This window comes from Pelodiscus sinensis, chromosome 26 (genome assembly GCF_052426305.1).
Source record: "Pelodiscus sinensis isolate ZL-2025 chromosome 26, ASM5242630v1, whole genome shotgun sequence".
NCBI lineage: Eukaryota > Metazoa > Chordata > Testudines > Trionychidae > Pelodiscus > Pelodiscus sinensis.
In genome coordinates, this window is record NC_143077.1 from 7,547,655 (window position 1) to 7,560,093 (window position 12,439).

General features: G+C 55.9%; 1 protein-coding gene across 3 annotated transcripts; it reads right to left on the reverse strand.

The window, feature by feature from the left end:
• Positions 1-3,886: 3,886 nt before the first annotated feature.
• Positions 3,887-11,826, reverse strand: SMIM12 (small integral membrane protein 12). Of its 3 annotated transcripts, XM_075909192.2 has the most exons (3): positions 11,717-11,766; positions 5,430-5,546; positions 3,887-5,054 (listed from the first exon to the last, which is right to left on the reverse strand). In XM_075909192.2, the coding sequence occupies exon 3, from the start codon at positions 5,023-5,025 to the stop codon at positions 4,747-4,749; it is 279 nt and encodes a 92-aa protein (XP_075765307.1). In that variant the 5' UTR covers positions 5,026-5,054; positions 5,430-5,546; positions 11,717-11,766; the 3' UTR covers positions 3,887-4,746. The 3 variants fall into 3 exon arrangements, with proteins under 3 accessions (XP_075765307.1, XP_075765306.1, XP_075765308.1); XM_075909191.2 differs by lacking the exon at positions 5,430-5,546 and having other exon boundaries at positions 11,717-11,826; XM_075909193.2 differs by lacking the exons at positions 5,430-5,546; positions 11,717-11,766 and adding an exon at positions 5,393-5,416.
• Positions 11,827-12,439: the final 613 nt, after the last annotated feature.

Consider the following 12,439-nt stretch of genomic DNA (forward strand, 5'->3'; position numbering starts at 1 on the left):
TGCCGGCCACTTCTGGGGCGGTGCCAGGACAAGCAGGTCACTGCCTTAACCCCCTCCTCCCCCCACTGGTCACCTGACCCCCCTGCAGCAACAAGCCCCAGCGCCTGACATTCCGCACCCAGTGCTGGGGCGCGACCCGTCGTTTGGAAACCGCTGGGCTAGAGGATCCCCTGTGGCAGGGATCCTGCCGCACCAGGGCTCAGGGCGTTTGCACAGCAGGGGGCCAACCGGGTGGATGTGGAGGCTGGGCCAGCTCTGGGAGAACATTCCCACGTGCGTAGAAAGCCGGTGGGGAGGGAACATTTCTGACTGCCCGGTCCAGGCACTGACCTGTGGGGTGATCTCGGCCAACCTCCCTTTCCCTGTCAGTTCAAATGGGAATAGTAAACTGCAGGGGGGGGACGGGGGGGCTCCTCGGTGCCTGCGGGGGAAGGGTCACGGATCCCTGGCTGGAAGGCCGGCAGGGCAGAGGGTTATTATTACAGCCCCGACTTGGGAGCAAGTGCAAGAGACAAACACAAAGGGCAAGGGCTGCTAATTAAGCTGTCAGCCAGGGGATCACGGAGCCAGCGCGTAAGCCGGCTGCTAATTCAGCCATTACCATGCATAACATCTGTGGGAAATAGGGCGACCTTTAGCCCCGGAGCGCTCGAGGAAATAGGGTGTGAGCAATCCAAAGTGCTGAACAAGCTGCTGACATCAGGGAGTCGTGGGCCGGAGACAACGGATTTATTGCCCTCGGCATCGGAGGGCTCCAAGAAAGAAGGTTTTGGGGGGGACCCCAAGAATCAGGAATGTTTTAGCAGCTCCACAAGAGCCCAATCCTGCCCCCAAGCACTCAGCATCCCAGAGACCCGCCATGGTAGCATCAAATTGAGGGTACCAGAATTAGGAGGTGCAATTCAAGGCATTTCAACCGCTGACATCATTAGTGGCAGCTGAAATAATTATTGTTCAGATTTACTTTGCCTCTGGCATTCCAGGCCTCCAATGACCAGAGCTAGCTACAGCCCAGCATGTGTCTGGCAGGGCAGGAACTGTGATCCCACTGCTTTCATTTTGTAGATGAAGAAACTGAGGCGCAGACCGGGCAAGGGGCGGGGGTAGGGTGAGGCTGTGGCAGAGTCCTACTAGAGGCCCGTGGAGAGGCTATTCCCTCTCTAAGGTCCGTTGTGTTCATCCTGGGATATCTGAGCCAAACTCACAGCTGGAGAAAGCCGGTGGCAGCTGGGGGTACAGTGGGAGTGGAGAAGGCTCCCTGGCTACGTCTAGACTGGCATGATTTTCCGCAAATACTTTTAATGGAAAAGTTTTCCGATAAAAGCATTTGCGGAAAAGAGCGTCACTTTTTGCGGAAAAGCGTCCGTGCCAATCTAGACGCGCTGTTGCACAAAAAAGCCCCGATCGCCATTTCTGCGATCAGGGCTTTTTTGCGCAAAACAAATCTGAGCTGTCTACACTGGCCCTTTTGCGCAAACGGGAGCAGCACAGTATTTCCGCAAGAAGCACTGATTTCAGACAGTAGGAAGTCAGTGCTCTTGCGGAAATTCAAGCAGCCAGTGTAGACAGCTGGCAAGTTTTCTGCTTTTGCGAAACAGAGCCCCTGTGATTTACACTCCCAGAGGGGGAGCCGGGAAGCCTGTAACTTTAAAACCAATGTGGCACCTTAGAGACTAACACATAGGTTAGAGCATGAGCTTTTGTGGGTTAAACCCACATCACCAGATCAGCTGGAGAGGAAATTACAGACTCCAGAACCCTTTACTGGGTGTGCTCCCAAGGAGTCAGTTTCACTTCACGTCCTTCCCCGGGCAGCACGGAAGCCATTGCTGCCCCCAGCCTTGCTCCCAGGGCAGGGGCACTCTGGGTCCTTCTGTCCAGATCCTCAAAGGTGTGAGGTGCTGTCACATTACCGAATTGGAGAGAAGCAGCCAGAGCGCTGCTGCACCCCTAGGTGGGGTATTGAACTATTTGTGTGAGTGTATAATATCTGTGTGTGTAGGTAGGAATCTGTAATCTGTGTGGAAGATGAATATTTCTCTGAATGTGGTTAAGCATTGCTATGGACAGGCGGATTAGCCAGGCCCTGTGGGACAATGGCACTTAATGGGCCGAAGACACACCTAAATAATGGGGGCTGTCACCTGAGAGCAGCCAGCAGGGAACACAGAGATTGGCCTCTGTCCAGATGACCTGCTACATACTAGAAGAGGCCAGGAAGGAGGTATAAAGAGGCCATGTGGTGGATGCCATTTTGTCTTCAGCTCAGCACTTCATCCCAGAGGCAGCATTGCAGGGATTGAAGGGCCCGAAAGACCTGTGGACCCATCCTGATCTTAGGATGCGCAATAAGAACTTTTAAACCAGCAGCTGCAACATCTCTGCTAGAGCCTGCATCGAAGACTGGGAGATTCGGTGCATGTAACGTACTATTCTTTAACAACCTGACTCTCAGGCTTTTCTTTCTTGTGATAATAAACCTTTAGTTGTTAGATGCTAAAGGATTGGCCCAGCGTGATTTGCGGGTAAGATCCAGAGGGTAAATTGACCAGGCTTTGTGGCTGGTTTCTTGGAACCGGACAGAACTTGTTCGGGGTAGGTGGGATTGGGTGCTAGGACCCCCCACCTGTGTATAGGCCCGGGGCCATCTGGGGCACGGATATTGCTGGGGTGTCGGAGGGGTTTTGCTCATGAGGCTTCAGGCAGGAAGCTGAAGTGCTCTGTGAGACTGGTTTGTGGCCTGTTTGGAGAGGTCACCAGTCTGGGGGCTGTAAGGAGCCCCAGATTTGAGCAATTCGCCCTGAGCGGACGCCCTCAGCTGTGCCCAGACACGGCCAGGTCCATCACAGGTGCCCAACTCCTCTTACCACCACTGGGAGTTAGGCACGGTAATCCCCTGTCCCAGCTCACAACCTCCTTCACCCCAACTCCATCCCCTCCCGCCCCTCCCCACCCTCCAATCCCCTACCCCAAGCTCCCTTCTGCACCCAACCTCCCTCCCAGACCCTGCACCTCCTCCATTAATATCATGGGAAAGTGCAGCCCTTGGCCGCTTACCCAATTCTTGGGAGTGGCCCCCAATCAAAAATGATTGCCCACCCCTGGCCTGGATAAAGCTTTGCGAGTGTTCGTGTCCAAGCAGCAGCTGGTTGTGGGTGCCTGGTTTCTCTCTCTGGCACTGATCTGGCCCGGAGCTGAGCCCCTCACAATCGTTACGGTTTCCTCTCCCACCGCAGTGCCCTCAGCCCCAGTTTACAGAAGGGGAATCAAGGCACAAGAGAACTAAGTGACTTGCCAGGGCCCACCTACGACGCGTGGTGCAGAGCAGGAACTGAACCCATGTCTTCCCTCATGGCCCAGACGAATGCTCCGATCATGGAGCAAGTCTTCCTTGAGGTCCCTTAAAGGCACCAATTTGTCAGAAAGTACCGAGCACCGAACCGGCCTCCTTTCAGGGGGGTCTCCAGTCAACCTCCAACCCAGGACTTGGAGCAGAGGGGAGCTCGCGTGTAGGAGGCGTGGCTGGGACCCAGCAGGATGGGGAGATGGGAGGGAGAAGGAGCCAGCGGTTTATTTCCAAGCCCTTCAAGAGAAGGGGAGTCTCACCTCAGCTCCAGCCAGGCCATCTCTGGGAGGAAACCCAAACACGGCTTAGGCCCAGAGGCCTTGCTGGCAGCGTTCCTCACCCTCCCAGGAAGAGACGAGACCAGCTGGGGAAGAGACGCAGCCACCCCTCCCGCTGTGTCAGAGCTACGCGGGACCCACGCGCTTCTCTCCATAGAGCGTCCCGCTCGGCGGCTGGGTGTGAGGCAGGGGGCTGGACTGGCACCGACCAGGAGGTCTGGGGAGCCCAAACCCTAGGAAGGGAAAGAAGGAAACGGAGGCCCCAAGTTCTCAGGCTGGTTTAATCTGGCTTCATTCCACACAGCAAGGTCATTTCATTCCCCAAACCTCAGGGTCACAGCAACGCGCCCGGAGCTCCCTGCCTGGGGACCACCAGGGCTCCTGGGGCAGGAGGACAAAATGGCTTCCAGCTACCCCCACCAGTCTCTGGCCTGCTGGGCAATTACAGCTTCCCTCACGCTGCACCCCAGCGGCCAGTCTGACGCCAAGGGGCCGACCACCGTGAAGAGGGCTGGAGAGGGGCTGCGCCTGCTAGCGAGGGTGAATCTGGGGTTCCTGAGAAGCGAGGGGCAGTCCCAGCCGGGCTGAGGGAAGGCAGGCTGTGTCCCAGAACGCTCTCCCCAACACTCCTGGTCTCTGGGCACACTCTGCCACCAGGCCGGACACAAAAATTGGCTGCTTCCATGCACAGGATAATGGCAGAATCCAGGGAGACCCAGAGGGATCCGGGACAGGGCAGGCCGAGCTGCAAGGGCCCATTCCGCCTGGGAGCCGAGCCGTCTCCTGCACTCCACGAACCGGGCGGCCCCTGGAGCGTCATCCCCTCCCTAGCTACGTGACTGGTGGTGCCAGGAACTCGGGCAGCAATGGCCAAAGTGGCCCCGCTCTGCTTCCTTGGCCAGGCCTCCTCCTTCAACTCTCCAGTGGGTGGGAAACTCCAACAAGCCACCTCGCAAGGTACCCACCGTGAGCGCCAGGGCTGGAGGCGCAGGAAGAGCCGGACGCTGGCAGGGGGGGGTCAAAAACACACGGAGGAATCGAGAGAGTCCGCAGGAAAGAGCTGAAGGATTCAGGGTCCTGACCAGCAGCCTGCCGGATTGAGTGCTCGCCCAGGCAGCCTGGTTAACTCTTCTCTGGGCGGTTCCTATTCAGCACGGCTCTGGGGGCGAATTCCAGCTTCTCCTTGAGGCTCACCACCTCGGTCAGGTCCTTTCCCACAATCTCCTGCAGCTTCCTGTCCTCCCGCCGCTCCGAGATGCTCTTCTCCTCCTCGGCCGGCTGCGGGGCGTCACCCCGGATGAACCACTCCAGGTGGTAGCCCACCGCCCCCACCACAAAGGCCACGGGGAAGGTGACGTAAGGGGCGTAGGCCCGCACAGTCGTCCAGAGCAAGGGCCACATGGCGTCGCCGGGGGAGAGCCAGACGTGTTCTGGGGGGGAGGGCAGAATTAGTGTCACAGTTGCAAGGATCCACCTCCCTGCTGGCCCCCCCCACACAAGGAGAGTCGCCCCTCTTCACCCTCCACTGCACAAACGCACCTCCTCAAAGATCCCAAACCACCATCCCCACCACCCCCCGTGACCCATCCTGCGCCTCCCTCCGCCCCGGGGAGCCCCAAAATCACCACACGCTTCACCTTGCCTCTTCGCCCAAATACACCCATCCCAAAGCCTCCACCTGGTGCGCCAAACAAATCAACCTCGCCCTGCCCCCATGGGGTGAGATATCTCAGCTACACGCCCCCCCCCCGCCCCCCCATACACCCACCTACGTGGCCATGACAGGACCAGGCAGGCAGTGTTACATGGACGGTGCTGGTCAACTCCCCGCCAAGGGTAGCCCGGCAACCAGGCTGTAGGATTCCAGAGCAGTTAGAGGGCTGGACCCTCCCTACCAGCCCCCCTCCCAGATCCTGGGGTGCCTGCGGGAAGGCAAGGGACAGGGGGCCTCTCCTGGGTCTCCCGCTCCAGCTGAGCTCAATCCCTAAGAGAAAGAACAGCACCCGCTGCCCCATTCAGCTCCCAGCCGGAGCCTGCCCCATGTTTTGCCTAATGCTCCCCCCAAGGGGATAACCAAGTCCCCATTCAGCTCCCAGCAGGAGCCTGCTCCATGTTTTGCCTGATGCTCCCCCCAAGGGGATAACCAAGTCAGCGGCTGGGTAGCCCCTGGACTGTAGCAGGGATTATACAGTGAAGCCACAGCCCTGCCGACGAGGCAAACTCCTTGAGCATGCTCCACAGGCCCCAGAGTGGATAAAAATCAATGATGCTTAAAAAAAAAATCAAAACCATGGATTTTTTTAAATTTAAATCGGATTCTTTTAAAATCAGCAATAAAATACTAACTATCTCGTTTAAATATGACCGTTGCAATTACATCGCCTCACAAACATGCCACACCTCCACTTAGAGACTCCTAAAAATCAATTAACGGCTCTCGTCTAGTCTGTCCAGCTCTCGCTTCTTGAAAATCTGCGGCTTTCAATTTCTGCTTCTCAGCAGACTAAACAGCAACATGTGCAAAGACAGAGGCATGCTGGATCGGCCTGTTTTCATTCTGTGCTTACGCAGTGAGGGACCTGGACCAAGCACGGCAGAGGAGCTCGTTAAGATATTGTCTTAAGACTGAGACTACATCCAGACTGCAGGCTTCTTTCGGAAGAAGCTTTTCCGGAAGAGATCTTCTGGAAAAACGTCTTCCGAAAGAGAGCGTCCACACTGCCAAAGTGCATCAAAAAGCGATGTGTTTTTTTGAAAGATAGCGTCCACATTAATTGGACACTATGTCGCATTTAAGTTCTGATTGCTGTAGACCCGTGGTCCCCAACCCGGTGCCCGCGGGCGCCATGGCGCCCGCCGGGCTCTTTACGTGTGCCTGCGGATCAATCTGGGCTGGCCCCGCCCCCAGGCGTGCGGCAGGTGCCAGCCCCGGGCGCATGACCGGTCCCGGCCCCGGGTGCGCCACGTGTGCCTGTGCCGGTGCCGACCCTGACCCCCGCCCCTGGGGGCGCCGCGCGTGCCCTTGCCGGCCCCGGCTGCGCGGAACCTGGGCAGCCAGTGCTGACCTCGGGCGTGCGGCGCATGCTTGGCCCCGCCCCCAGTCACGTGGCCTGTGAGCGGCCCCGCCCCCGTACGCGCAGCGCATGAGCGGCCCCGCCCCCAGACACCCAGCAGCCCCAAAACGTTGGGAACCACTGCTGTAGACGGAGTGGCCACCAGGGCACCTGTGCTTTTTCCTGGAGGCCTCTTCTTTCGGGAAAAAACCCGACTTCCCCGTCCACAGACATCTTTTTCCAAAAGAGCTCTTTTTGCGGAAAAGTGTCCGTGCCAATCTAGATGCGGTTTTGTGCAAGAAAGCCCCGATCGCCATTTTCACCAAGCTGGGCTGAGTCTGCCACACTGGGCCAGGCTTACCACACTGCACTGCAGGCAGAGGCTGGCTGGTCTGGGCCACTGGTTAACCGGTAACCCCACTAAGCATGCTGGTAAGGCAAATGCTTACTGGATAACCGGTTAACCCTTTACATCCCTACTTACAACCAGGCTACACTCCACCTGGTAGAGGAACCACTGGTGGAAAGTTGCCAGATACAGTCTACAACAGGAGTGGGGAACCTTTTTTGGGCTGGGGGCTGCTGGCCCACAAAAACATCATCCAGGGGGAACGCACACAAGTGAGAAGCCAAAAAAAAAAAAAACCCCACCCCTCTCTGACATGGCCCCCGACTGGGAAGGAAAAATTCATTTCTCACATTTCCCTCACACACCAAATCGTTGGGGGACCCAGCCTAGTAGATTTTGTGTGCTCCAGCCTCATAGGGGGATGGCGGGGGGGCGGGAAAGGAGTGCCAGCACGGGCTCCCCAATGCTGGGGGGTCCCCAAGCCTTGGGGGCTTGATCCAGGCAAGCTAGGGGCCGGCCTTAAGTTCCCCACCCCTGGTGTATGAGAAGGAACTTGAACAGCATGCAAGAAACACTGAGGGGAAATTTGCCGGTTTAAGCCTTGATGGGTGGAGCGACGTACACAATGATCCAGTGACACGGGCCTGTGTGACAACAGATGGTGGGGTGGCATCTCTTTCAGAAACAACAGATACCGTATTTTCCGGCGTATAGGGCAACTGGGCGTATAAGACGACCCCCTAATTTTTTAATTAAAAGATAGGGTTTCATCTTATACCCCAGCGCCCCTCCGCCTCCTTTGCTCCCGGTGTCCCTGGTCTGCTGGAGACGGTCCCCAGCAGACCAGAGGCACCGGAAGCAAAGCCGCAGCAGCTTTGCAAAGCCTCGGGGGAAGCCGGCGGGGGGGCAGCCCAGGCGCGCCTGGGATGTATACCCGGCGTACAAGACGACCCCCGATTTTTGGGGGATGTTTTTTAACATCAAAAGTCGTCTTGTACGCCGGAATATACGGTACATCAGGAAATGCCCACACAACTGACTATTTAAAAGATGTGGCAGTGAAAGCCCTAATAAACTGTGAACTCAGCTGTCAGGTGCGTAGTTTTGTCACTGACAAAGCTGCAAACATGGAAAGATGAGAAGTACCTAGAAGAGAAACGGAAGACTCCTCCTTAATAACATAAGGCTGCAGTGCCCGTTTAATGCAACTTTTAGCCAAAGACTTAAGTACGAAAATGCTGTTAAAGTCAGAAAATACTTCCGTTAGCAACCATTTTCCTTCAGCTTCACTGAAGAGAGCAGGAGGAGTCAAACTAATTCTCCCTCAAAATGTTCATGGAATTCTGTGCTTGATTGTTTTGAGCAATTTGCCAAGAATTGGCCTGTTCTCATAAAACTTTGTGAAGAAAACGGTGATTAAATCGATGGCAGTCTCTCAGCCAAAGTATCTCATACTGGATTAAAGAGGAATTTAGAAAATATGCTCGGTATACTAAAACCTATTACCCATAGCGTTAAATAAACTTCAGAGAAATTGCTGCTGCACGACTGATGCTGTCGAAATTTGGAAGGCGCTTTAAGACACCGAGGAAAGAAATACTGCACTGCTACAGGCAATAAAGAAGCAAATGGATCAGGCATCAAAGTGACTTAGTTTTCTTCCAAACATTCTTAACCCAGATATAAAGGCAGATGCCTAACTTCTGAAGATGCTGTTGCTACCACAGCAGGAGCATCTCAAAATCACTCCTCAGTTATGCCTGTCATCATAAATTTCAGAGCTGGAGCAAAACCACATCATCAGTCCATGCTTAATTATGATGTTTTGAACTAAGTCATTGCCCTGAATTGGTAAGAATAATTAGCCAGGTACCTAGAAACAGAGTTCTTTCAGCTGCTAAGCCAACTTTTCACAGTAGTCGCTTCCTCTGCTGGCACAGAGAGAATATTGTCATCGCTTTGGTATTATCTGCACAAATCTAAGAAATTAACTGGGAAAACTCAAAAGCAGGAAAACTCATATTTCTGTTTCAGTCTATGGATCAAGATGACAGTGGGGAAGATGAGAGCTTGTTTTAGAAGTTTTAAGGACGCAGTACATTTAGTGTCCTGAGGACTTGTCTGGTAGAGTTCATAAAATTTAACTTTTTTTAAAAAAAAGATTGTAAGGACAGTTATTAGCCAGCAATTCAGGAGACAACAGCAAATGTGAAACATTTATGTAGCATTAAAGATTTAATTTAATAAAATCTAAGCAGTATTGTGTTTGGCTGTGTCTAGACTGGCCAGTTTTTCCGGAAAATCAGCCGCTTTTCCGGAAAAACTTGCCAGCTGTCTACACTGGCCGCTTGAATTTCCGCAAAAGCACTGACTGTAAGAAATCAGTGCTTCTTGCGGAAATACTATTCTGCTCCCGTTCAGGCAAAAGTCCCTTTTGCGCAAAGCTTTTGCAGAAAAGGGCCAGTGTAGACAGCTCAGATTTGTTTTCCGCAAAAAAGGCCCGATCGCGAAAATGGCGATCGGGGCTTTTTTGCGGAAAAGCGCGTCTAGATTGGCACGGACGCTTTTCCGCAAAAAGTGCTTTTGCGGAAAAGCGTCCGTACCAATCTAGACGCTCTGTTCCGAAAATGCTTTTAACAGAAAACTTTTCCGTTAAAAGTATTTCCGGAAAATCATGCCAATCTAGACACAGCCTTTGTGTGTGTGATTTAGTTCTTACCATTCTTAATGTACTGCAGCTGCAGCATGACACAGGTAACGAACCCTACCATACAATTTCCTAAATTAATCAAATTAAGAGATCTAAAAAAGCCACACAAAGTATGCCCTCTGAGATGTTGTAAAATGCTGTACTGAGTGATAAATTAACATGATTTAGTGACCAGATCTGCACCATTGTTTAAGAAATACGTGAAGAAGCATCAATGGGAAACTTGATTTAAATCAATTCTTTTTCAGGGTTGGGAGTGACCCACCCTGACAGGCCTCCTCCTATTCCAGCTCTGGGCTCCCCATGCACACATTACAGCGAATCCCCTAAACTGGGAGCAGGGAAAATAGGGCCCACATGCCGGATCCAGCCTGAAAAACATTAAGATCTGTCCTGCCACAATACTGTGGGTAGCCGATGCCTGTGGCTTAGCACAGGGCTACTTTTCGCAGCCCGCAGCGTGGTCTGGGTTTACGCAGGGCTCAACAGGCGGCCCACGGGTGGGAGCCAAAACAAAAAAGGAGTCAATATAACAGTCTCCTGTTGAGATGTGTTTTAGTAGTTGAATTCCTGGACTGTCATTGTTCATTAAAAGTGCTGTCAGATGGGTGGAAGTCGGGTAAATGTTGCATTTTATTAATATCAGCAGAACTGACTTAAATGGGGCCTGTGTGTTGTGTCATCTTGCCTTAATCTTTGTATTCAGTGTGAAAAAAGCTATTTGCATATATTTGCATGTATATGCAACCACACTTAAGCTGCTGCCATCAGCATGTGCTGTATCATTGTGGCCCCCGGGGCTTCCAAAGTTGAGTAGTGCTGGTTTAGCAGGACGCTTGGGCAGCCTCCCTCAACACAGCCAGTGTGCGTACCTTTGGGGGGGAGGGAGGCTCCACAAACTGCCTATGCCCACAAGCATGGCCCAGGCAGCTCCTATTAGCTGGTTTCCAGAGAGGCACGTCCTGGCCCTAGCACTTTGGCCACACTGCACCCCCTTTTACACCCTTCCCTCTGGCTGCTGTCCTGCACCCAACCCACTCCCCAGACCCCACACCTCTTCCTGCACCTCAGTCCGCTACCCCAAGTTCCTTTGTGCACCCAGCCTGTATCCCAGACCTTGCACCTCCTCCCTTAATATCATGGAAAGTGCAGCCCTTGACGACTCATGGAAATCTCGGGGTACCCCCCCCCATCAAAAATTACTGCCCACCTGTGCCCTACACGGGGGGTTGGATGGGGGCAAGGGGTGGCCGAGTGGCAGGGAGGAAGGGGAGTTCACTGGGGTGAGAGTCCCAGGGGATGGTGAGCAAGCGGTGGGGGAGCGGAGGCTCAGATAGGGGCTGGTCCAGCCTCCCCCAGACTTTCCTACCTCCCCCCTCCCGCAACCTCACTACCCCACGTGGCCCACCCCTGCCCTGCAGCCTGACCCACAGCTCCCTCCCCATCCCCGGGCTCCCCCACATGCTCAGCTCAGCCTGACCCCCCGCTGCCCCAGAGCAGAGGCCCTCCCCACCCGCTGCGCCACCTTTGCCGAGCAGGGCGCACGGGTCACCCTGAGCGCCAGTGACCGGGGCCAAAGGCGCAGCCGGGGGGTGGGGAGGGTGGAAACCCAGGCAGCCCCCGCCAGGCAGGCGAGCAAACGCAGCGGGACTTTGCCCCCTGGCAGCCGGGCCGGGACGTGGCGCTGCGCCCCGCGGCACCCCAGCGAGCCCGGCTCTACCCACCCCGGCGAGCCCAGGCAGCCCCTGGACCAGCCGCCCCGCCCGGGGGGAGAGCAGGGCCCTTGGGGCAGAGTCCCAAAGCAGAGACCCCCCCCCCCAAAAAGCAAGTCGGAGCCCGCTGCCGCCCCGGGGCAGGGCGCGTGGGGAGCTCCAGGGGCGCACGGGGCGGCCCCAGCCCAGCAAAACCTGAGAACCCCCAGTGGACCCGATCCCTGCAGCCTCCTGCCCCACTGGGCCCGATCCCTGCAGCCCCTCTCACCTCTCCAAGCGGGCACCTCCCCGCCGCTCGCTTCCGGGCCAGGCCGCGCTGCGCCCTGCCTCCCTCCTTCCCCTATTGGCGGCTGCAGCGCCGCGGAGGCAGGGCCGGGAGCGGGTCCGCCCCGGCGCCGGAGCCAGGCGAGCCGAGCCGAGCCGAGCCGAGTCCGGCCCCTGCTGGACAGCGCGGGGAAGTCCCAGGGCGCCCGCCGTGCTGCGGTCCCAAATTTCCATCGCTGCCAGATCTGGCCCATTGGGGGTGCGCCCCCCCCCCCGCAGGGCTCCCCGGGTGTACCCCCCCCCCACACACACACACACACACAGCACCCCGTGAGTCACCGGCCTAGGGCGCACACAGAGGCCTTGGATCCGTGTTTGCTCTGCAGAAATCTCTGTGAGCCCTAACCCGGCTGCGCAGCTGGACTGTGGGGCGCAGTCAAAAGCCTCCCCCCCACACACACACATACAATGCCTGGTCGCCGGGATTCAACAGCAGGCAGTGGGCTGAGAGCCAGGTTGCAAGCCTGGAGATCCATTGCTCTGGGCCCCTGACAGGGTTGCTGGTCCTCTTGGTACTGCTGGGGACCGAATGGGCATCCCTCACTGGCCCCCGTCCTGCCAAACCCAGCATCACCCCGAGGGAAGGTGGGAATCTGTCTATCCAGGTGGGGCCCGTGGCAGAGGGGGATTGTGCCTGCCTGGAGCCGGGATGTGGTACACCCTTGCT

Bases quoted from the DNA above. Each gene is read 5' to 3' on its own strand.
- SMIM12 (XM_075909191.2), bottom strand. From the start codon at position 5,025: ATGTGGCCCTTGCTCTGGACGACTGTGCGGGCCTACGCCCCTTACGTC.